Below are 25,697 nucleotides of genomic sequence, written 5' to 3'. Positions count from 1 at the left end.
TATTCCAAAAGATTTATTTTTCACTGGGCCACAAACAGAATGAATGATGACTGGCTTGATTTTTAGCAACTTATATTTATATGTTTTGCATATGTTATACTCCCTTAAAACTTGCAGTGGAAGGAGAAATTGTGTTTATATTAGGAGATTTTTATTTCACATAACCTGCAATGAAATAAATTGTAAGAAAATGACAGGCTATTAAAGGAATTAATCTGTAGTCTTATATAGCACTTTATACAGTGTGAGATTTATATGTGATTTGGATTAATGCAATAAATTAATATTTTACTATTTTGATAGTTCTTCTCATGTCATAATTCTAGTATTTGCAGAAGTGTTAAAATATTTGAATAGTCATAAATAACAAGACTATATACTTTGTTCTCCTGGGTCAGTCTATTTACAACTAATTTTAATGAATAGTAAAAATTATATATTATGTAGCTTGTTCTGTTTCTCTTAAGAAACAATAGTCAAGAAGGCAAACTCCTTTTTTTTTCTTCTTAATTATCTCAAAAAGATAGACTGGTGCTAAGCTATTTAATCAGGATTTGGTAGAATTTCTCAAATTATTGAAGTATATTTTTCTAAACTAAGGCAGAATTTTATTAAAAATAACCTTAGTGTCTTGGAGTAAGTTTGGGATTGCCCAGCTGGAAAAACAAAAGTGAGTTTGAAAAAACAAGAAATTTAATGATTGTAATTAATGTGCTCATGTTTTGTGTTATTAAACAAAACCAGAAAGTCTGCAAAAACATATTTTAGGCAAGCATAAGTAAAACATAAAAACAGTGTTTAGTCATCTTTGTAAGAGTGAGCTTGCTAACCCAAAGCCCCACAGTGAAAGGGGATCAAAATGTCTTTGGATAAGTTGCCTTGCTTAAATGTTGATCTAGCATCTTTCAAACTGTACCAGTAATACCTATGCAGAAACAATGATAGAGAGAAAGGATAGGTAGGATTATATTTACAAATAAGGCCTGTCACTATGTTCTCATGATAAAGATGCAACAAATGCATAGTGTTTTAGTGCTAAAAAAGGGTTTTAGAGGTGGCTTCAGCTTTGTTTCCTTGCGGGTTCTTCTCTCTTCTTGGCACCTTATCTTTACTTTCAAAACCCTGACTAAACCATTTCTCAAAACTCCCTGACACTAATTGATTCTCTTGTTCAAGCTAAACCGTGACTTCCAATAATTATGGGTTTCTCTTTAGAAATAGCCCTCTCCCCCCACTAAAGCTGTTGGGGGTTTTCTTTGGCATTGAACCTACACACAAACTTGGAAAAATCAACAGTATTGACATCAGATAACATTTACATACTTAAAAAATATTTGTCAAACAATGCCAAAGAATACAGACTAGTTCATTATACTGATTACTATGGGTAGAGAAATTGGTTAAAGGAGATAAATAAAGTGAGCTTCAAGGTTATTTGTAATATTTTATTTTTTTCCAAAATGGTTATTAAAGCAAATATTAAAAAAAATAAAGATGAATTCTGGGTCATGGGTTCCAGATTGTTTTTGGCTTTTCACTATTTTTCATATTTCATAATGAACTACTCTTCTTTCTCATTTTATTTATGATAAAAATAAAATAAAATTGAATTCACTTTATTGACTATTATATTAAACACACATTCCTTGAATCGCTTATACTTTGGGACCACCATATTGGTCTTCAAGAGCTTTTTGGCTTGGCAACATACCGTTAAAATATAGGGACCATTAAAATGTCTTCATTTGTTTCACTCAGATATGCATATGTTGAAGTGGTCATCAGTGATTGTAATTCTAATATAGCCTATTCTATGAAGTTACATTTGTACGATTCAAATGGAAACAAAATTTTATTAAATTTATAATGTACTAGATGTTTAGCATACCAAACATAAAATATATAAAGGAGTTATTATTCTTAGATGCAGAAAATGTTGAATTCATTGCCTAAAATTTCATAGTTAGTGAATGGAAGCACCAGAATTGGGAACCAGATCTGTCTGGTTTAAAAGTGCATGCTCATTATACTGTACCTCCAAAATAATTTATTGTACCTGAACATTTTTCTTCAAAACCTATGTCTATTATTCAACTAAATTTGCCATTTCAGTTGATATTATTAGACCATTAAATTGATTATCCTGATATTTCTTTTTGCTATGTTAAGAACATTAGATAAAGATAGGCAAAATTCATTAAAATGATAAAAATTGTCAAAATAGACATAATACTATTGCTATTCCTTATAGGGTATTAATTATTTGAATATTAATCACATAACCCATGCATATTTTACTTGGATTAGTCTATTGTGAAGCTCTAACATATATATATTATTGATTTCAGAGAGGAAGGAAGAGGGAAAGAGAGATAGAAACATCGAAGATAAGAAAGAATCATTGATCGGCTGCCTCCTGCACACCCCCACTGGGGATAGAGCCCGAAACCCCAGCATGTGTCCTTGACCAGAATTGAAACCTGGGACCCTTCAGTCCTCAGGCCAATGCTCTATCCACTGAGCCAAACCAACTAGGGCTCTATTACCTCTTTATTAGGAAGAAATGTCTTGATATACACTAGCCAAAAAGATTGTTTCTTTGAGTGATGTTTTTAAGTCAATTCTTGATTAACATGAATATCAACATTATTAGAGTTTAACTGAACTGGCATATGATCCCTGAAGGTTTCCTTTCAAAGCTATCAAAAGAAAATTTTTAATAATTAAATATATTAGAAAACTTCTTTTATCTTTCATCTGCAATTACCTTACAGTCTAGGAAGCAAATTACACACAGGTTTGGAAAATAGTCTCTTTCCAAGAAAAAATATATGTAGGTATTGTTAAGGAAGAATGATAGAATTATTTCTTTATACACTGTATAATTATAGTGCTTTGATTAGACTTTCATATCACCTGACAGAATTCAATGCTAGTGGAAGAGATAAAGACATGTCAAAAAGTGAAGGTTGAGAATGAATAGGCCTTCAAGGGAGCTGATCTTTCTCTTATCTGATAAAACGTCTCCCTTTCTCTATTTCTGTTTTTTTTTTTTCTTCTTTTTTTTTTCTTTCCTGCAGATCACTGCATATCAAAAGCTTTTTCTCTGATTAGCAATAGTCTTTCAGGATTTGAGGACAGGACCTATGTAAAGAAAGTTCTAAAACTGACATACACTTTTTTGTTCTGTTTTTGTTTCAGTCTTTGGCAATGTCTGAAAATTTGCTGGGAAATTTCCCATTAATCTGAAATAGTTCTCTACCAGTGTTTTTGGTTTTGACAGTGCTTTGTCTTCATATAGTCTGTCAGTGTCTAGTGATGTTAACACTTTTGATGGGTTTAATGGATACTAAAGATTGTTCTCGTGGAATGAGCAAAAGCTTTGAAGTCAGAAGGCTTAGCTTAAAGTTCATTTTATTAAATTTATGAGTCCTAAAAAAGTCATTAATATGATTTATGATTTTCTATCTTATTATGCTCAAACCAATAGGTAGATAGGGATGTATAGACATCTGTGACATTGTTTATATATTTAGTGTTTTATACCCAAAGGATTTTTATATACATGTGCTGTTTCATTTATAATAAAGCCATTTAATGAATCTTTCTAGCATATCTTAATATGAGCAGAATTAAGTTTTAGTTTTCTGTCATAGGTATTTATGCTGAGCTGGGTTCTTTGTTTCTATCTGGTGCTTGGTCTGATTTTAATGATTGATACTATTACTATGAATTAAATGAGAGAAAAAATATTTTTCCTGTAATAAGTTATTATTATAGACCAAACTTATATAGCCAACTATGGAAACAGGAATACTCTACCAAACAAATGTTCACATTTTATTAGGTAGGAATTTTATCAATCTTAACGCATTTGCTTGTGGCATTTAATGGTCAATCATTGGCTTTAAAAAGAAATGTCACTTGACCAGAATAGAAGTTAATTAGGGACTTGAGTGTCAGTTTTCTCTAAGTCATGACTAGCTGGTCTTTTGCCACAAGAAAGATCACCATCAGCAACTATTTGTTTTAGTCCCCAAGATAGACTATTTAAGCATCTAAAGTTCAGTGTTATGCTTTGGCATGAGATTTGCTGGATTAAAACATATTTTGTTAATTTCTTTATGAACAAAGAAGGTAACAGTAGTGTGTTACATAACGGTATTTTCAGATTTCCAAGCTAAGGATATGAAATTTAGCAAATTTTGAGCTTCAAACAACCTTTTTAAATACACTTTTCCTTCCTTTCTTCCCTTCCTTCTTCCCTTCCTTCTTCTTTCCTTCTTCCCTTCCTTCCTTCCTTCCTTCCTTCCTTCCTTCCTTCCTTCCTTCCTTCCTTCCTTCCTCCTTCCTTCCTTCCTTCCTTCCTTCCTTCCTTCCTTCCTTCCTTCCTTCCTTCCTCCCTTCCTCCCTCTCTTCCTCCTTCCCTCTCTCCTCACCTGAGTATATTTTCATTGATTTTTTAGAGAGGGAAAGAGAGAAAGAGAGAAACATTAATCAGTTGCCTTCCATACACACCCTGACCTGGGATCAAACCCACAACCTAGGTATGGGTCCTGACCAAGAATTGAACCCACAACCTTCTAGTGTACAGACAATGCTCCAACCAACTGAGCCACACCAGCTGGGGTCACTTTTTTTTTCATATATAACTACAGGGTGCCCTCCCCCCCAGCAAAAAAAAAAAAAGTATACACACTTTAACAGCTGATAGCTCAATTTTGAAAATGAAATGTATTTTAATAAACATTGCCTTTATAATTATTCAAAATATGTGTATCCTTTTTGGGGATACCCTATATATGTCTTTAAGTTTCTAAAACTATCAATGAATTTTGTGACAAATGGCACTTACTTTATAAAATTAGTGTTTAAAAACATATATTAGAAATAGAGCTAATTTGGACTTTCCTCCATGGAGGAGAATTGTCCTACAGTTTGTTGCTATTGTTCATCCCTCTTTAATTTTTTTCTAGAAATAAACTGTAATGATTACTGTCATTGTGGCTAATTAAGCATGGATTATGTTTACATCATAAGCCATGTGATTCTGGATCAGATCACTTTAGTTGTACTTTCTCATGCTCTTTAGAATAGAGAACAGCATGGCAGTGTCTGAGCTCCTGCCTTAAAAACTGTATTTCTTTGTGGCTGAATATCCCCCAGGGTGTTTTGTTTGGTGGGGTTGGGGGAGGGATAGAGGAACCATCCTTCTTTTGTGCACTGTGAAAGGAAAACATCTTAATATTCTTCTCTAAGACATAAAGGCATTTTAGAGTTCTAATATTTTTTAATCTAAAAAATATTTAACTTATTTGTATTTTATACAGTATTTTATTTAAATCCACAAAATACTTAAGTTTATTGTGTGCCCCATACATATGAATGTTCAGCTGTTAAAAATATTACCTAATATTACCTGTTAAAAATGAGGGAAGACTTACACTTTGAATTTGTCAAGAACATCACCTCATGTTTATCTTCTCATTCTGCCTTTTCTTTCTTTATCTTCCACACTGAGGTTTTCTGATAAAGAAATTGCTTCCATTTCCATTTCATTTGCTGCTGTCTTATTCACTTTTTTTGCAACATTTCCACACTGATTTTGAGTTTCCAAAAGTAGTGTGATGAAATGTTACTGAAGGATATGCATTCTTTTAACTTTGCTGTTTAATTATTTGTTTTTGTAGGAATAAAGACTAAAGAACCTTTTTTTGTTTACTCTCTCTGGTACAATTTCTAATGTTTACTAGCTCCTATTACATCCCATTTGTGCCTGGTGGCTGATAGCCGAAACCTTTGTCATTTAAAATTGCTGGACAATTTTCCTCTTAATTCAGCTCAGGGACTCTTAAATTGAGATCTCCCATTAACCAATATTTTATAGTCATGGATAATACCTACATAATAGTTAGAAAAATGAACAGATTATATTAAATAGCAGGGAATAGAGGTCAACACACCAATATAAAACATTGTTCTAAAGGTTGTTTCCATTATCCAGTGTAGCCTGGACTTGATAGGAAGAGCACACACTGAAGCACAGTACATTGTGGAAGATTAAACACATGAACCAGTGAACCACTAGGAGATTTATACTTTTTACAAACCTAACCTGATAATTTACTCTTACTAAATGAGTATAATGCACTCACATTTATTATGTAGAGTGTCCCCCTAAATGTGTACACACTTTGAATGATCATAAAATCAGTGTTTATTAACATACAGTTCATTTTCAAAATTTAAATATATATTTTTATTGATTGCAGGGAAGAAGGGAGAGGGAGAAAGAGATAGAAATATCAGTGATGAAAGAGAATCGTTGATTGGCTGCCTCCTTCACACCCCACACTGGGGATTGAGCCTGCAACTTGGGCATATGACTGGGAATCGAACCTGGTTCATAAGTCAATGCTCAACCACTGAGCAACGCTGGCCAGGCCTTTTTAACAATGTATGAGAATCTACAGAAATGAAGAAACTGTTTTTGTCAGTACCTGTTTTCTAACTGATGACTGTCTGGTCCGGCATGGCTGATAACAGGAAGCGATGGAATCACAAACATCAAGAATCATTTTATTCAGTATCTGTGCACCCTCAACTCATCAACTGTTGCCTGTTTTGTACTGTAAACTGTATTTTTATGTATCCCCCATAAAAAAGTCTAGTGGATAAATTTTCTGTGTTGAAAGTTTAGTGTGGCTTCACCCATTATTTCAAATCAGTGAAACCTGGAAAGGAGTGAAAATTAAGTGAGTTATCAGCTGTTAAAGTCGGTATACAGGTTTTGGAACACCCTGCATTTGATGTTATATTTGTCCTGTTTCTGCCACTGTTTTCTAACTATGTGTGTGTGGAGGTTGGGGGGTGCGGGGGAGGGCAGGGGAGGCCACAGATGCACATACTAAGCTATTTTCTCACATGGACACAGAGTGCAAATAGATTCATAATTACTCTTCAGAGTTACATAGCTGTTACACATACACCTTCTGTCTGCCAAGAACTGTATATATAATAATAACAACTCATTTAATCCTTTGAACAACCCATGAGGCAGATTCTCACATTATTCACATAAGAAAATGGGAGGAGAAACTTATTTTTTTCCAAGTTTGCACAGCTAGTATGCAGCAGGGTTGGTATTTAAATCCAGGGAGTCTGGCTTAATCTCTGTATTCTTAATCACTAAATGTTCCTGTCTCTTGTAAAAGCTTATTACAAAGAGAACATAATAGTAACACCAGGAAATACAAAGAGAAAAACCCTAAACACCAGAGAAGGAAAAAAAAGAATCTAACTACAAAAAGTGATAGTGACAGCTTGCTATTCCTCACAGGTTATCTCTGAAAGAACTGTTAAGAGTGTTCTTCGCAAGGTGGATATTTTTGTGGCTTTTGGTAAAATAACAACAACGAAATATGATAGGAACAAGGTGCCTAATACAATGCTTAGTGTATATTTAATGATTTGTCAATGTCATTTCCTTTCTGCTTATAAAGAAATACTAGAGGCCTGATGCATGAAATTTGTGCAAGAGTAGGCATTCCTTCCCTCGGCTGCCGGCACAGGCTTCCCTCTGGCACCCGAGATCCGGACTTCCCTCCAGCTGCCGACAGGCACCCGGGCTTCCCTCACAACCCCAGCTTCATCTGGAAGGTTGTCCAGAAGGACGTCCAGTCTAATTAGCATATTACACTTTTATTATTATAGATATTCTATAAAGGATTGTACTAACAACAACCTACCAAGATTAAACTACTCTACTGACCGAAGCTTTTTCCAAAAACTGAAATGTTAGTCTTTATAAAAAATATATATATACTAGAGGCCCAGTGCACGAAATTTGTGCTTGGGGGAGGTGGGGCAGTGTCCCTCAGCCCAGCCTGCACCCTCTCCAATCTGGGACCCCTCGAGGATTTAAACGGGCAGTCGGACATCCCTCTCACAATCCAGGACTGCTGGCTCCCAACTGCTTGCCTTCCTGCCTTCCTGATTGCCCCTAACCGCTTCTGCCTGCCAGCCTGATAACCCCCTAACCACTCCCCTGCCAGCCTGATTGATGCCTAACTGCTCCCCTGCCAGCCTGTTTCCCCTAACTGCCCTCCCCTGCAGGCCTGGTCCCTCCCCAACTGCCCTCCCCTGCAGGCCTGGCCACCCCTAACTGCCCTCCCCTGCAGTCCTGGGTCCCCCACAACTTCCCTCCCCTGCAGGCCTGGTTCCTCCCAACTGCCCTCCCCTGCTGGCCATCTTGTGACGACCATCTTGTGTCCACATTGGGGCAGCCATCTTTGACCACATGAGGGCAGCCATCTTGTGTGTTGGAGTGATGGTCAATTTGCATATTACTCTTTTATTAGATAGGATATGTTTTTTATTGATTTCAGAGAAGATGGGGGAGGGAGAGAGAGATTGAAACATCACTGATGAGAGAGGATTATTGATCAGCTGCCTTATGCACACCCCCTACTGGGGATCAAGCCCAGGACCTGGGTATGTGCCCTTCAGGAACAGAACCATGGCCTTCTGGTTCATAGGCTGACCTCTGAGCCACACTGCCCAAGTTGAAATGCTAGTTTTTGATAAAAAGCACTTGAAGGGGACCTTGCTGCCCATGATGGCAGAGCCAATGAACATCATGGTATTCAAGAGTAATTTGTTACTTATATTACTAAGAAGGTAAATACATGTACTGTTTATCAACTTCAGTAGTATTATATTGCCTAAACATTTAGACTTTATGAATCATAAATAAAGAGTCACTCCTGTTTTTTTGTTTTCATAATTGATTTGAAAACCCAAAGACTATATAATGATTACATATTCATGGGGTCATTTGCATTCTAAGATTTATTGTTTTCTTTTCAGCGCCTGGCTTTGGAAGCAGAGAAAGTTCAAGCAGCCCACCAGTGGCGGGAGGATTTTGCAGTAAGGACCCTTTTTTTTTTTACCAATTGCTTTGTCTTTATAGTTATGATTCCATTAATATAATTTAGTGATGAAATCTTATGGTTTATAGGACCAACATATAGCCATAGTTTGTTGCTTTAAAAAAATTGCTTTTGTATAATCAGGGCCAATTAAATTATTCCAAATGTTCCTGCTTATGTTCCATATTTTTTTAAAAGAAGAGTTCACTGAAATGTTCTCCCATACTCAAAGGTATTTATAAAACTAATTACCGTAAAATATAACATTACATTATAATATCTGAATAAACTTTGTAGGTATGTCAGTTGAAAAACAAGTGGCATTTTAAAATTTTGAGTTTGTGAGACATGACTTGCATATGATAATCACCTTTATAGTGGGCAATGTGATTAAAGTGGGAATAAATGTGTTAAACCTCTTGAAATTTAATTTGCTCCATGTTAGCTGGAAGTTATCTTTCATCGACTCTAGCCCACTTTTAGAAATGCCAACTTATATTAACTTTTCCATGTATTTTTTTAATAAACTTATTTTGTTCTCCAAGAATCATTGTGCTAATTATACAAATAGCAGAAATTATTCTTGTAATGATTTCTATCTATCTACCTATCTATCATCTGTCTACCATCTATCATCTATCTATCATCTATGTATGTATCTGTCTTCTTACAGCTAAGGGGCACAGTGAAAAAGTCTATCTCTAATAGTCAGCTAAAATATTTCTGCTACATATTTGAACTTTTCACTTACATTGAAAATTTTTTACATCTAATTACAGAAAAATTGTAGACAATTCATTTTGAGGATGTTAAAATAGGAACCGAGTATGAGTGACAGTTTGATAGTACTGTTCAATTGTCTTTGAATGTTTTGCAAACCAAAAGCTCAAATTTGAAGGTTAAGAAAATTGTGCTTCAACAGAACACTAAATTGAGGTTCAGTAATTAGCAACTTTTCTTTGTGTTTGTATGATTATACTGTATATGAAAGGAAAATATACTCATTTATTGAACTCTTAGTCTACTAAGTGGAGACTCATTACTGTCAGTTTGATTCTTTCCGTAAATTGATCATATTGCTTGATTTGTTCGCATCATGTAGATACTCGCTTGGTCCACAATTGTTTGACATAGATAGGTTAAAAAAGATCAATTTGTCATCCATAATACATAGAAAAAACAATTAATGATTAAATTAAAAAAGATAACCTTTGAGTACTGAGGGCAAATTATAAACTCATCCAATGTAGATTTTACATTGTAATTGTTACTTTTTAGATAAAAGAAAACTTTAATATTTGTGTTTCTTGATTAGACAAAAATGCAGCCAAGCTAATTCATCCAAATAAGTATCCTTTTGATTAACTAATCTTCAAACCCTTTCCCCCCCTTTAGGTGGCGTAGTAAAGTCCGGTGTAAAACATAATAGATGTGAAGCTGGACCATATATTCTGCCTAGGATTGCTGTAGTAAACTTGGTGCTGTTTTAGTTTAAATCACAAGTAATTCTAAACATCCCAAAATCAAGTTTATCCAGATCAGCTTCTTTTATATATAGATTCCATTGCTTTCAAAAAGATTTTCTTTGAATTAAAGGAATTTAATAATATTTTACATAGTCATTTATTAGTTTACTAGAGGCCCGGTGCCTGAAATTTGTTCATGGGGTTGTGTGTCCCTCAGCCCAACCTGCACCCTCTCCAATCTGGGACCCCTCGAGGATTTAAACGGGCAGTCGGACATCCCTCTCACAATCCAGGACTGCTGGCTCCCAACTGCTCGCCTGCTTGCCTTCCTGATTGCCCCTAACCGCTTCTGCCTGCCAGCCTGATCACTCCTAACCACTCCCCTGCCAGCCTGATTGATGCCTAACTGCTCCCCTGCTGGCCTGTTTGCCCCTAACTCCCTCCCCTGCAGGTCTGGTCACCCCTAACTGCCCTCCCCTGCAGGCCTGGGTCCCTCCCAACTACCCTCCCCTGCTGGCCTGATTGTCCACAACTGCCCTCCCTTGCAGGCCTGGTCCCTCCCAACTGCCCTCCCTTGCTGGCCATCTTGTGGCAGCCATCTTGTGTCCACATGAGGGCAGCCATCTCTGACCACATGGGAGCAGCCATCTTGTGTGTTGGAGTGATGATCAATTTTCATATTACTCTTTTATTAGATAGGATAGAGGCCTGGTGCATGGGTGGGGGTTGGGGCCAGCTGGTTTGCCCTGAAGGGTGTCCCAGATCAGTGTGGGGGTTCCCTTGGGGCATGGAGCGGCCTGGGAGAGGGGACTGTGGTGGTTTGCGGGCCGGCCACATCCCCCGGTGACCCAAGCGGAGGCCCTGGTATCTGGGATTTATTTATCTTCTATAATTGAAACTTTGTAGCCTTGAGCGGAGCCAAGCCTCCTGCTCGCTCCATGGCTGCAGCCATCTTGGTTGGGTTAATTTGCATACTCGCTCCTGATTGGCTGGTGGACGTGGCTTGTGCATGTAGTGGAGTGATGGTTAATTTGCATATTATTCTTTTATTAGATAGGATGTCATTTTTAGATTTCTAAGGAACAATGTGTTAGAAAATAATTTGGCAAGTAGGGATGTAGTAATGCCTTTATAGTATTGGTGTTGTTTTATTCAATTATTATGTTACTGTTCTGTGGATATATAGATTTTTCCCCCAGATATATTGTGAACTTTTTTATATCAAGCTAAATTAACACTAAATTAACATTTTTGCAATGATTAATTTCTTCTTATGGAAGTAATAGGTTAATGCTGGTGGGTGATATCCAGCATCTAGAAGGGTTCAAGAATCTGGAGAAGGTGCTGTGGTATAAATTAATAAAGAGACTAGAAATATAATACAAATTTGTAATCCATGGGGGGCCAGAGGAGGGCTTAGCTTCAGTAACCCAATTCTCCAAATCTCTGGACCCCTAGCTCTTTATTAACACAAATTGCCCTAAAGCAAAGTAGATATACATATCAAAGGCAAGGTTTAGTATACAGTAGGCATTGTTAGTTTTGGGGAACTGCCTTCAGCTGTTCAGGTGTTTGGCCAGCAGGAGGCAATAACATGTAGATTAAAATGCCCTCAGCTGTCTGGCAACAGGCAATAATATATGCAAATCTTTAGGTGTGGGAAAATGCCCTTAGCTATTCCAGCAATAGGTAATATGTATTCCACCCTGCTGAATCCCCAAGTTCCATCAACCTTTTTTTTTTTTTTTTAAATATATTTTATTGAGTTTTTTACAGAGAGGAAGGGAGAGGAATAGAGAGTTAGAAACATCGATGGGAGAGAAACATCGATCAGCTGCCTCCTGCACACCTCCTACTGGGGATGTGCCCGCAACCAAGGTACATGCCCTTGAACGGAATCGAACCCGGGACCCCTCAGTCCGCAGGCCGACGCTCTATCCACTGAGCCAAACCGGTTAGGGCTCCATCAACCTTTTGATGAAACTTGTTGCATTTATGACATGCTGGAATTAGCTTTCGGCAATAGGTGACCATTGTAGATGTCACAAAAGCTTTCAATGTGTGTTAGCTATTCTATATTTTATTGAATTCAAACCATAATTATTTGTAAGGCACTCTATCTTTTATGTATTGCTAAGAAAGAAAAAAGAAGCCAATTAAATTATGATGTACCAGCAATTTGAAGCTGTATTCTTTCTTGTCAGATGTCAAAATGTGGAAAAAATTACCTTGAAATGTAACTCATATTACCTACTTTCTCATTGTCTATATCCAATGAGAATCACTGCTAGGAAAATTTATGCAAGAGGACAAATTAGTTCCATAATGACACAAAAGCCATTCTAAATCTTATAGGGTAAAATAGAAAATAAGTAGTTTACCCAGCAAATGTTAAGAGTTCTTAGCAAATAGTAGTCACAGTGTGGAGAATTCTTGAATAAATTCTGTTCTTAATTTCCCCCTAGATTACCTCACAATTTATTTAGGACATATGAACATATTGAGTGACATTAAAAGAGATTGTTAAAGGAAAAACAGATTAGGCCACTTTAGAGCCCTGTCAACCCATTTCCTGAGTTCTTCTTGAAAGACTGTGAATGATATTCAGGGGACAAGTGCCTGTCAGTTTGCACACTGAGAATTCATATTTTCCATATCTTACCATGTCAGTCATACATAACGTCTTTACAAGAGGCCTTCCCTTTGAAATACCATGGCTGATAGAACAGTCAGATAGTGTATTTGAAGAATAGGACCTGAATAAAGATTACCTAACCTTCAGACTCAAATAAGTAAATAGTGCAAAAATAAGACACTTTCCCCCTTTTCCTTTTTTTGTTGTTGTTGATAAACTAGATGATGCTTCAATTCATATAAAGTAAGGTTAAGCAACTCCTTCAAGGCCAATTATACAAATTAAAATAAAATTTGTGTCTGGCTATGGTGGGAAATTAGAAATCATCACCATGAAGTCTCCCCTTATTTTGTGGGAGCTCAGAAAACAATTGCAGATTTTATCAGTGTCTTAACTAAACACTTAAACATGTTTAATTTGAAGTTAAATGCCACCATATTTTAAAAAGTCCTTCTTTGAAACTATATAAGACTTCTATCTTTTGAGGTATTTAACTATTTGCATCAGTGCAATATTTCTTTAATGCCATCCTTCAATAATTTAACACTAAGATGATTTAGAAGGCAGAAATAATTTCCTAAGAGGTACATTAACATTTCAAAAAGAAATATAATATTCTGATTCTTCCCTCAAGTCTAAGTAGGCCAGTTTTATTAATATTACTTAGGCAAAATGTTGATTAACTTTCCCTACTGTGTAATGTAGAGAAGTCTGATGAACAACAAGAACAAAAGGCAAAGTACTAAAATGCTGGCAACAAGAAACAGATCATGTAATTCACACTCTCCCTCAGCTCAATTCCCAATTGAATGTACAATTGAGGAACAAAGGGCATACACTCTAAATGGATTAAGAGTTGTGCGGTCATGCATTTACAAGTTCAAACCATATTTGTAAATAAGCCATGTCTGCCAGCTGCTTTTCAGGTCTCCTTACAACATACGAGTGTTAAAGGTGACATTTCGGGTCATTTATGATGGACGAATTATTTTTTTTTAAGAGCAGGTAGGAGAAGGAAAAAAGAATTTGGAAACTAATTGCTCCACATGAAATAATTGCTGCCATTTCTATAGAACTGATCTTTCCAATTGCATTTGAAATCTCATTTGATTGTATTGCAATGGTTGGTTAACTATAACAGTCTTATTTCCAACTAAGCCTGCAATATTAATTGTACTTACACATGTATAAACATGAGGGGGGCCTAATTTGTATTTTAATAAGAAGGATCTTTATGTATGGGTTATTAGCATCAGCTTGTTACTGTGTAGGCTTAGTACAGACGTCTAGAAATTGGCCAGTAATTAAACCTTTGAGGAGCTGTTTTTAGCTTCAACTTCACAGAGAAACTAAATTAGAAGGTGAAAAATTTTCTAGTGAAATTGAATGTTATTGAGTGTCAATCAGGATACTTTAGCTCAAATTTAGCTTTAATTATATACACAGGAGTGGACAAAAGTAGGTTTACAGTTGTGAGTATGCTGAACAGAGTTAATAAAGCTATTGTAATAATCATAACCTGCATGTCTTTCCATGCAAATAACTCTAAACCTACTCTTGCCCACCCATATGTGTGTGTGTGTGTGTGTGTGTGTAATCACTTTGCCCAAATCACATTATGAAATGTTGCTGTAAAAATAGTAATATTTAAAATTTTGTGTTTATATGAATTAAATTAATAGATACTAGTATTATGTATTTAACTATTTCATCTATCCTATTCATTCCATGGAATTGGATTATTTTATTGATTGCAGCACAAACAGTTATAAATATGTGAGCCATAAAAACATACTTCATTTTTGTTTTGGTTATAATGTACAAAGATGAATGCTATTCTAAATTATAATTAGGTGTAGGTCCTGGATATGAAAGAGCTGAATTTTTAGTGATTAAATAGTGGGGGAGTAAAATAAAAGTGGGAAAGCAGTGTTCTGTCTTAAAGTATAAATGAATGAATTTAATAGATGGTCAAAGTGATCTATCAGTCTCTCTCAGTTTCTAACTTTGGCTGAATTGCCCTTTCCAATCAAGAACTTGCATATTTAATTTTTTTTTTTTTTTTTGCAACACTTGTATGTAGGGAAACAATCAATTTTTTACAGCTGCTTTCTTTTAAGATTTTTTGTCAGTCTTTCCTCATTATTAAGATAGATGGAAAGGAGCCACAGTGCAAAATTGACTTACTCCCATATTGTGGGAAACCAATTTAATAGAAAAGACTCAGGCAAATTTATGGTATTTTTGTCCTTCTGTTTATTCATACTTATAAATACTCATGGTAAGAGCTTATAAAACAGCAGAGTAGAAAAAAATAAACATGGCGAATAACCCTTATCTTATTTTCTTATACTGAAAAATAGAAGAAATAAAACATTTATTCATTAATAACCTAGCCAATAATATTGTTTTCATTTTTAACAATTTTTAATATTTTCTAATGATCTTCCAGACCTCTCTATTATTTTTTACTAGAGGCCCAGTGCATGAAATTCAGGCATGGGTAGGGTCCCTAGGCCTGGCCAGCAGCACCCCACTGCCGCTGTTCTTCTGCCATGGCCCATGCCACCCCCTGGTGGTCAGTGCATGTCATAGCAAGCAATTGAACTCCCAGTCTCCTGGTTGAACTCCCGAGGGGACACTTTGCATATTAGCTTTTTATATATATAGATAAAACCAAGGTCATATTATAGTACCATAGAACCCCTAAAGATATACATCATAGTGATTATCCTGGGATAATGCAAACATAGATCTAAATGAGGCTGGGTATATTTCTTTATCTTTTTTGCCCCTCTTCTCAGGAAGGGATGGATAAATTGGAAAGGTCGGGTATCTGTGACATAGAAAGTGGAGAGATGGATGTTGAGTCTATATTTTTCAAGACCAGTCTGTTGCTTCATTAACTTGGGATTAAGCTAATGAAAAAATTGCTAAATTATTGAGAAATTCCTGTAAATGATGCCAGTATTCTAAAAATTCTAGCCATGCATTGTACCCAGAATCATCCTCATCGATGTTTAAGTTAGAGTTCATTATTGCTATCAGCTGGTGCCAAATTACACTGTTGAAGAGAGTTTTTGAATTTAGGGATTTTATTAACTTTTTACAACTTGACTTGCATCTTATTAAAAGTACTCAAATCCTCCCACAACCACATCAGAATTACAACTAAAGTACAGAATAGCCATCATTCACAACTGCCTCAAATCTAGCTGAATCATTCAACTAGGGATTTAAAGAAGAAGTCACATGGTGACTGGTAGGAGGACCTGGAGACACAGAATGAGCTAGTCCCACAGCACATGTGGTGGATAAAATCCAGAGGAATATCTCAGCTGCACAGGTCTCCCCTGAGGAGCAAGGTGTCCCAGCCCCACACCAGGTCTCCCAACCAAGAATTCCAGAGCCAGGAAGAGATGTCTCCATAACTCTGCCTGTAAAAACCAGCTTGGATTATGGCTGAGTGAGAGAGAAGGTTGCTGGAGACCCAGGCAGTTCCTCTTAAAGAGCCCATGCAAGAACTTACTGAGACTCACTCCCTCCAAGATCCAACACTGGGGCAGAAGCTTGAAAGGAACCAGAAAAATATGGGGAGGAACAGCATTGTCTGGCATCAGAATGAGAGTTGATGGGTGGGAACTTCTTTCTGCCAGACAAAAGTGTTGGCAGAGTTTATTGTTCCTTTTTTGAGACACCCTCCCCCTACACACACACACACACACAGAGCTGGCAGGGTGGTGCCATATCTGGGTGTTCATCAATGTGGTTCATTCTGTTTGCCCTTCCCTAGTGATTCCCTGAGATCTCACCCCATTTCCAGTGGTTTTCATACAAATGGCTCATCTGGCTTCTGCATACCCCTTACCTCTTTCTAAGGGCCCTTACTAGAGGCAGCAGACCTTGGTTTGCAGCTTGGCCTCTACTGGGGACCTCCACATCAAGTAACAGCCATCTGCAGGTTGCTCTATGGTCATGCCAGGTGGCCCCAGGAAGGACACAGGTGCTCTGAGCAATCCTGGCCAGGCTACTCCTGCTGTTTTTAAGATTCTCTCCTTGTCTATAATCTTTTTCATTTTAATCATGATGTATCTTGGTGCAAGTCTCTTTGGCTTCATGTTGTTTGGGACTCTATGCTTCCTGGACTTGTGTGTCTATTTCCTTCACCAGGTTATGGAAGTTTTGTCATTATTTTTTTCAAATAGTTTGTCAATTTCTTGATCTCTTGATTCTCCTTCTGGTATCCCCATGATGTGAATGTGGGTGCATTTGAAGTTCTCCCAGAGGCTCCTTACACTATTTTCCTTGGGGGGAAGGGGTGATTCTTTGTTTTCTATTTGCTTTTCTGATTGGGTGTTTTTTGCTATTCTGATTGGATGAATTGATTCACAACATCATCTACTCTACTGTTGATTCTCTGTAAATTATTCATCATTTCGGTTAATGTATCCTTCATTTCTGACTGGTTCTGTTTTATAGTTTCCCTGTCTTCTCTTATGCTGTTGAAGTTGTCACTGAATTCCTTGAGCATCCCTATAACCACTGCTTGGAACTCAGTATCTGTTAGTTTCCTTGCCTTTATTTTATTTAGCTCTTTTTCTGGATATTTCTCCTGTTTTCTCATTTTGGACCTGTTTCTTTGTCTCCACATTTTGACAGCTTCCCTATGTTTGTTTCTATGTATTAGTAGTGATGCTATATCTACCAGACTTGGTAGAGTGGCCCTGTGTAGTAGGTGTCCTATAGGGCCCAGTGGCAGAGCCTCCTCAATCTGTTTGGGCTATGTGCACTGTCCTAATGTAGCTGAGCCTTGGTTGTCACTGGACTTAAAGAAGAAGGGATAGATCTCCAGACTGATAAACTGTGACTACAGCACAGCTACTGTGCAGGTGTCGACCCAGGACATGATTCAGGATGGCTTTAGTGTTCACTGAGTCTGCCCCTTGAGTGTGTAGCTTCTTGAAAAAAAAATCTTCAGTGACTCTTTTTTTAGCATAAATGGTATACCAGCCCCTTCATGAACTGACCTTATTTTTCTGTGGATTAGAAAAGAGGTTCTATGGAAACCCTCACAGGGTGATCTGATCTTAAATTCCTAAATGGCAAGTCATGGTTGGTAGTCATATCCAGGCATATCACTTTTTACTAAAAGGTTTATCTTTGCCTTAAGCAAGTCCTCTCCACTGTTTTTGGAATCTAGGTTAACACACCTTTGGAGTAAGCATAACCACCCCCAAGATAGCACCTAATTTGTCAAGTATTGTATAATCTAAGGTCTGCTTTGCTTTCTTCCATCTCCATGTAATCTTCCTTATGTTCCCTCAATTTAAATGCACAAAAGAAGCTGCAAAACTATTATTCTCTGGAGCATTTGAGATCTTGCTCTGGCATATGTTGTCAGTTTGGTTCAAATAAACTTATAAAAATTCTCTACAGATTTGGACTTTGTTATGTTGACATTACCTTTCCTATTTTCTATTTCAACTTCTTCCCAGCAGCTATTAACACACTACAGAAATGCTAAGCCAAAAACAGAGTAAACTACTTGATGTTTTCCTAGGAGGATATTTTTTCCTTCATCTGCAGAACTTTTGATAATTTTTGCATGGAATTATCTCCTCTTTCCCCCTTATTTCTTCTTGTCTTTCATTTACTCATCCAGGATTTGTTGTCTATTTTACATGGCCTCTAATTCCCAGTATATATATTCCTATTTTAGTATGTACTCACTGTATAATTTTCCTTTATCCACTTTTTCCCAGCACTAAAATGTAAACTTCTTGGAGATAACAGCTATAGCTAGTGCATTACTAAGAAAACTAGTCTATTATAATGCATAACAGAGAGTAGCATATATGTAATATTTTATGAAAAATAATTACATGAGTATTTAGTTGTGTTTTTAATATAAGCATCAGTGTCAGTTTTACTGGAGAAATAATAATATTTGCTTGAACTGAAGATTCTTTTCTTAATATGTAGGTCCCCAGCCATGGTTACAGAACACTGGGCTTAGAGTTATACAAATCTTTCAAATTTTGGCTTTGCTACTAATTTGCAATGAGATTTAGAAAAATAATAGTTTCTTGAATATCAATTTCTTTATCTCAAGACTGTTATCTATTTTTAAAAAATCAACGAAGTGAATTTGAATCTCGAATTGGCTATAAGAAAGGGATTCATGAATTAGGAAGCATCTCATCTAGCAACTACAAGGACCCTCCTGGAGTTGTACAAAATGGAAGGTTTTTATATTAAGAAGCTTGGGGCAAGGGAACTATTAACAAAAGAGGAGAGGAGAGGAGAGGGGAGGGGAGGGGAGGGGAGGGGAGGGGAGGGGAGGGGAGGGGAGGGGAGAAGAGATTAGACTGGGACATCTTCTTGAGAGGGTGGAGTAAGAGAATGGCAAAGGTCTTTATTATGCAGATTGGTCTTCTTTCTCTTGGGGGGATGAAGGGGGCCCAGGTGACAGATTACCTTACTGGTACTTGACCAGCAAATTCAGACTTGATTAAGATTACATTCCTGGGAGAGACTGGCAGTACAATTAGATCAGGTATTAAATCTAGGTTTGGTATCATGGACTTTTAGCAGGAGTGCCACCATTTTGGGCCTGTGGTTTTCACTTTAACAGCTCTGTAGTCTCCACCAGCATAATTATCTCTGTAAGATGCTCAGTAATTATTTTTCTATGTTCCTGTGAGAACTCTCTCTCTACCAAGAAAAATATTTTCTAGAAACCCCAAGATTTGACTCAGGTGTTCACAAGCAGGTTGACACAAGTCCCTGGATGGATTCTCACATAGTCCATTGAGCATCTGTCAGCTCCCATGATTGTTGTGCTTTATTTGCCACCCTTCCCCCAATAGCAGAATTATATTCCTGGGTTTCTAAAGTCCTGTATCTCTTAGTCCAGTCCTGGAAGAAGTGCAGCAAAGGGGATTTCAGTAGAGCTAAAATAAAAGCCAGTGTCCAGAATTTCTATCCCATGTTGCAGCTGGGTCCAGTTCAGTATTAGGCTAGTTGTAGTCCATTAGTTCATTGTTTGTGGAGTCCACCATGTGGATGAACGCAGGGGAGCCAAGAGTCAAGCGCAACATGCCAAGAGGAACCGAGAGAGGGAGTTCCTTTGTTCCTCTTGCCTTATTTGTTTAGGAACTGAAATATCCCAAATTTCACACCCTTGCAATGGCCATGCCTATTCTGGCCAATGACCTGTTCCCAGGTGTGACTGACAGACAGCACCTTTCTGACATGACCTCACCTTTACTGAGCATGCATCTGTCTTACACCCTGTCCAATCCCTTTCCCCAGCAATCTATGGGGAATAGACCCCTGACTCCCTGGAGAGTGTAAAGCTTTAGCTTTCTGGCAAAGCTGCCCAAATGGCATGCCTATCATATATGGCCTTCCCCTTTGCCCCTTCCCTATTATTAATCACTAGGTTAATTACAACAGTATCAGCTGCACCATTATATCTTCCCACCAACAATGTGTAAGTGTTCCAAATTTTTCATATTCTTGCCAATACTTGTCTAGTCAAAAGACTTAAACATAAGACATGAAGCTGTAGAACTCCTAGACCAGTGGTCGGCAAACTGCGGCTCGTGAGCCACATGCGGCTCTTTGGCCCCTTGAGTGTGGCTCTTCCACAAAATACCACATGCAGGCGCGCACGTACAGTGCAATTGAAACTTCGTGGCCCATGTGCAGAAGTCGGTTTTCGGCTCTCAAAAGAAATTTCAGTCGTTGTACTGTTGATATTTGGCTCTGTTGACTAATGAGTTTGCCGACCACTGTCCTAGACTAAAACATAGAAAAAGCTTTATGACATTGTTCTTGGCAATGATTCTATGGATATGACACCAAAAGCACAGGCAACAAAAGCAAAAATAAACAAGTGAGACTATGCAAAAGTAAAATGCTTCTGCAAAGTAAAGCAAGTAATCAACAGAGTGAAAGACAACCTACAGAACTGGAGAAAATATTTGAATGCCATATAACCAATAAGGAGCAAGAGGGCATGTATGGCAGTGGGGTGGGGGGGGGGCAATGGAGGGATATGGACACATGTAATACCTTAATCAATAAAAAAATAAAAATAAATAAAATATATATTAAAAAAACCCAGTAACGAAAATACCAACCCTATAGGTTTTAAATCACTAGGGCTTTGAAGCTAGTTCTCATATTCCATGTGTCACAAAGTTCCTGAGAAAATCAGCTCATTCATTATTTATAAAGTACTTCTGTCAGTGAGGGCAGTAACACCTTTGTCTGAGAGAGTTTAAGGAGACTTATTTCTTGCCTTATTCTCAGCTCCCCAATGTCCCCATGAACTCTTGTCCGTGTATTTCTCCTTTTTTAGGAAATAATCCATTGACCTTCAGCAAATGAATGCATTAAACAGATTCCTGATAATTTTCCAACTCCTAACCTATATTGCCATACGCCAGGTTAAGCCTGGAAGGACCCTGTTGCTACATATATTCATATTCTCAAAGAGCTGTTAGAAATTAAATGAGATAGTTTATGTAAATATGTCTAACATTTTGGAATTTCTCCAAAAATGATAATTTTGATAGAGGAGGTAAATGTGCTGTTTCCCTACTGAAACATTTTTTTTAAAGATACACAAGGCAAGTGACTGTGAAATGTTAAATAAAAAGGATAATATGGAATTAAAACATCCATTTTGATCAGTTCTGTTTTTGCTCTGAGCAAAACAAACAAACAAATAAATAAATAAATATTTAGCATGGCAATTTTAAGCTTGTAAAATGTCCTGAAAACATTTCTGCACTCATAGTGTTTGTGTGAGTGTTGGAATCTCATTACCTTACAGCTCATGATTGGTAAAATCTAATACATTTTACATTTCTGCATTTTTATTTGAAACTAGAGGCCCAGTGCATGAAATTTGTGCATGGGGGTGTGTGTCCCTCAGCCCAGCCTGCACCCTCTCCAATTTGGGACCCCTATCGGGATCGGGTCTAAACGGGCAGTCAGACATCCCTCTCACAATCCAGGACTGCTGGCTCCCAACTGCTCGCCTGCCTGCCTTCCTGATTGCCCCTAACCGCTTCTGCCTGCCAGCATGATCACCCCCTAACCACTCCCCTGCCAGCCTGATTGATGCCTAACTGCCCTTTCCTTTAGGCCTGGTCACCCCTAACTGCCCTCCCCTGTAGGCCTGGTCACCCCTAACTGCCCTCCCCTGCAGGCCAGGTTCCCCCCAACTGCCCTTCCCTGTAGGCCTGGTCACCCCCAACTTCCCTCCTCTGCTGGCCTGGTCACCCCTAACTGCCCTCCCCTGCAGGCTTGATCGCCCCCAACTGTCCTTCCTTGCAGGTCTGGTCCCTCCCAACTGCCCTCCCCTGCTGGCCTGATTGCCCACAACTGCCTTCCCTTGCAGGCCTGGTTCCTCCCAACTGCCCGCCCTTCCTGGCCATCTTGTGGCAGCCATCTTGTGTACACATGGGGGCAGCCATCTTGTGTGTTGGAGTGATGGTCAATTTGCATATTACTCTTTTATTAGATAGGATTCTCAAGAGCAGGGGAGGGGTCCTCAAACTTTTTAAACAGGGGTCCAGTTCACTGTCCCTCAGACCATTGGAGGGCCGGACTATAGTTTAAAAAAAAACAAAACTATGAACAAATTCCTATGCGCACTGCGGGCCCGGGATGAGTTGGCTGCTAAGCAGGACAGGCAGCAGTACCCGGCGGGCCGGATAAATGTCCTCGGCGGGCCGCATGTGGCCCGCGGGCCGTAGTTTGAGGACCCCTGCTCAAGAGTTTTTATGTTCTGAGCATTTTTGTTTTGAGATAAAGAGCATTAGTTACACTCTGAATAGATTACAAAACCAACTTGCAACACATCTATAATATATATTTGATGGTTCCATGCTAACTTCTTTTTCATCATCCTTGTGATGAGTGAAAATGACTAAATCAAATATTCACGATGACTTCAGCCTATTTCTTTGGCTGGAAGGGAAACAAACAGACCTGCCAGAGAATATCAATGTTTCTGTTATTTTATTATGATGGATGTTAATCCTTAGGCTTCCCAGGAGTTTCTCTAGTTTTTACAGGATCTTCTCTGAAATTCTGATTCATAACGTTAATGCATTAATTTAATAACCTAGATTTTTAATTTAAACATTTCTTCTATCTCATAGGCTTTTAATTCTAAATTCTGATTCATAATTAGTTACTAATTTGCAAGGGAGAATGGTGGAAAACATGAATCATTTTATGCCACAAATGGATAATCACATTGTATGCCATTTTCATCAAACTCTATTTTCTTATTTGAATGCACATAGAAGAATAAGCACCAACAGGATGTTGGGCACTGTAGAACATTGGATTCTCTGGCATGGCACTCTTTATGGCCTACTTTCATTGTTTCCTTTCTTAGTACTCTCAAATGTCAAGGGTATTTCATTGATGATTATAAATTGTCTTGAGTCATACTATGTGACTCACAGCAAAAAAGCAGCAATGACAAGAAAAGCCAAGATCTCTCTACAAAAGCACTGCTAGGCCATGTTGAAAGCTTTGTGAATTTAGAATGAAGATGGCAATTGCACTATAATTCATAGCTCTGCCTGAAAATGCCAAGGAGCCATATCTCTCAACAGTTGAAATTCTTCAGATGTAAAATTCAAGGTTACTGTTGAGCAAATTAAATTAACCAAAATACTTTGATTTCAAAGGGTATTAGGTATCTATTTTGTAGTTTGATAGGAAGTCTACTTAATCATGTAATCATGTTAATGCTAGGCAAATTGGTAATGTGAAAACAGGAAAATGTAAGCAACTTTCACCTGTAGATAATAAGTTTATAGAGGTCTTTGTGAAAAAGTCTAAGCACATTTTCATGAAAAAGAGAAGTTGCTCAGCTTCCCATTTCATTTCCCTTCTGCATCCTATTTATAAAAGAAAGAAAAAAGTAAGAAAAACATTGCAAATGATTAATGCTGATTAATAGCTTAGTTATTAACTGTTACTTGAGATTGTACAGATGAATCTCTCCTTTTGGGGGGGAGAAATATTAGTTTATGATTTTACTAAAAAGAGAATCTTTTCCCCAATATTTTGATACTTTTTAAGAGATGCAGAGCATGTAAATGAAAAAAATATGTAATTTTCTTTTATTAAAAAAGTCGGGGCCCTAGCGTTTGGATCAGTGATTGGAGTGTGGGCCTGCGGACTGAAGGGTCCCAGATTTGATTCTGGTCAAGGGCACATACATCGGTTGCAGGCTCCGTGGCTGGCTCTGGTCTGGGTGCTTGCTGGAGGGGGACCACCAATCGATGTGTCTCTCTCACATTGATGTTTCTTTTTCTCAGTCTCCTTCTCTCCCTTCCACTCTGTCTAGAAATCAATGGGAAAAATATCCTCCCATTGATTAACAACAACAAAAAAAGCAGGGTACTGATAAATTACTAGGGATCGTAGAGTGAAAGTTGATTACACAGAAAAATCAAGGAACTGATTTCTGAGTTGCTTGCCGATAGGTTTCCCAGCTTCTCCCCTGGAAAAAGACTGACATGTGTCAGGAGTTTAACTTGAACTGCTGTCCAGCTGGCCTGCAGCTCTCTTTATGTCATGCAATTTGGTGACAAAGGGCTTCCAGCTAGGATACCTGATCCAAAAGTAAAGAGAAGTCAACAAAACAAGTAATTAAATAGGTATTATTCGCACTGATTGTCCCTAAATTTAAAAGCAATGTTTATTGAATTAAAGCAAAAGTGGGGACAGTTGATTGCATAGTGTGCCAACATATGTTATGTAAATTTATTTTTTAAATCATGCCTTTAACTAATTTGTAATTATGTTTTGGTGTGCATTTAATATTTTAAATTTTACATATTACCAATATGTCTTTAATTATATAAAAATTAATTTGTAGTTTTAAACCTTTTTTTCATGTCCCAAAAATTGTTTGAGGGTCAAATAAAATACCTAATGAACATTGATTGTATCTAAGCAAACATACCATGCTGAATATATTTATCCAAATAGTATTTTGCTAATGTACTGGAGTGTGCTTCTTGACTTTTAGCTATCTTGGCTGCCCTTTAGTGAAATAGACAGTAATGAAGACAGTAACTTGTTACACTCTTTCTTCATTCTGATGGGACCTTATTTTCTGTACATTTTCACCCTGTGATTGTCATTTTTTTCTTTATATAATCTGCATTATACTTGTGCTTGCTGGCAATAATTAGTCAGGGGGATTTGAAAAAGCACAGACCAATCTGGAGAAACTTCTTGCTTTGATTTCCTTTTGCTAACTGCAAAAAATAACATTTCAGAACCTCACCAGGAAGGAAAATTGTGATTTAGAAGTTGAGAGGTTTGGGATTTAGTGTTTCCATACTATGGATGCTTCTTGTGTTTATCATCATATTTATTGAATATTCACAATTTAAAAATATATATTACACTAATTTAATGTTACTAAATAAACATAGGGTATTCATTTCCTCTGGAGGAAATTATGTACGCTGTAATGTTAGATAGACTTAGCTTCAAATTCTATTTTGCTATTCCCTATGTAACTTTGAGAAATTGTCTTACCTTCCTGAACCTTTGTTTCCTCAACTATAAACTGTAATAATACACATCTCCTTAATATTTGAGGTGAGCAATTCA

At 37.4% G+C, this 25,697-nt stretch overlaps 1 protein-coding gene across 4 annotated transcripts in view; it reads left to right on the top strand.

Annotated features, from left to right (window-relative positions):
* Positions 1–25,697, top strand: part of CACNA2D1 (calcium voltage-gated channel auxiliary subunit alpha2delta 1) — a 393,063-nt gene that overhangs the window by 195,292 nt on the left and 172,074 nt on the right. For all 4 annotated transcript variants that reach the window (XM_080665796.1, XM_080665795.1, XM_080665798.1 and 1 more), the window contains exon 4: positions 8,869–8,928. In XM_080665796.1, the coding sequence (XP_080521922.1) occupies positions 8,869–8,928 (60 nt within the window). The remainder of the gene's footprint in view (positions 1–8,868; positions 8,929–25,697) is intronic.

The sequence above is a fragment of the Plecotus auritus genome (genome assembly GCF_963455305.1).
Source record: "Plecotus auritus genome assembly, chromosome: 4".
Lineage (NCBI taxonomy): Eukaryota > Metazoa > Chordata > Mammalia > Chiroptera > Vespertilionidae > Plecotus > Plecotus auritus.
The sequence above is the reverse complement of the archived record's forward strand: the minus strand, read 5'-3'. Positions and strand labels throughout refer to the sequence as shown.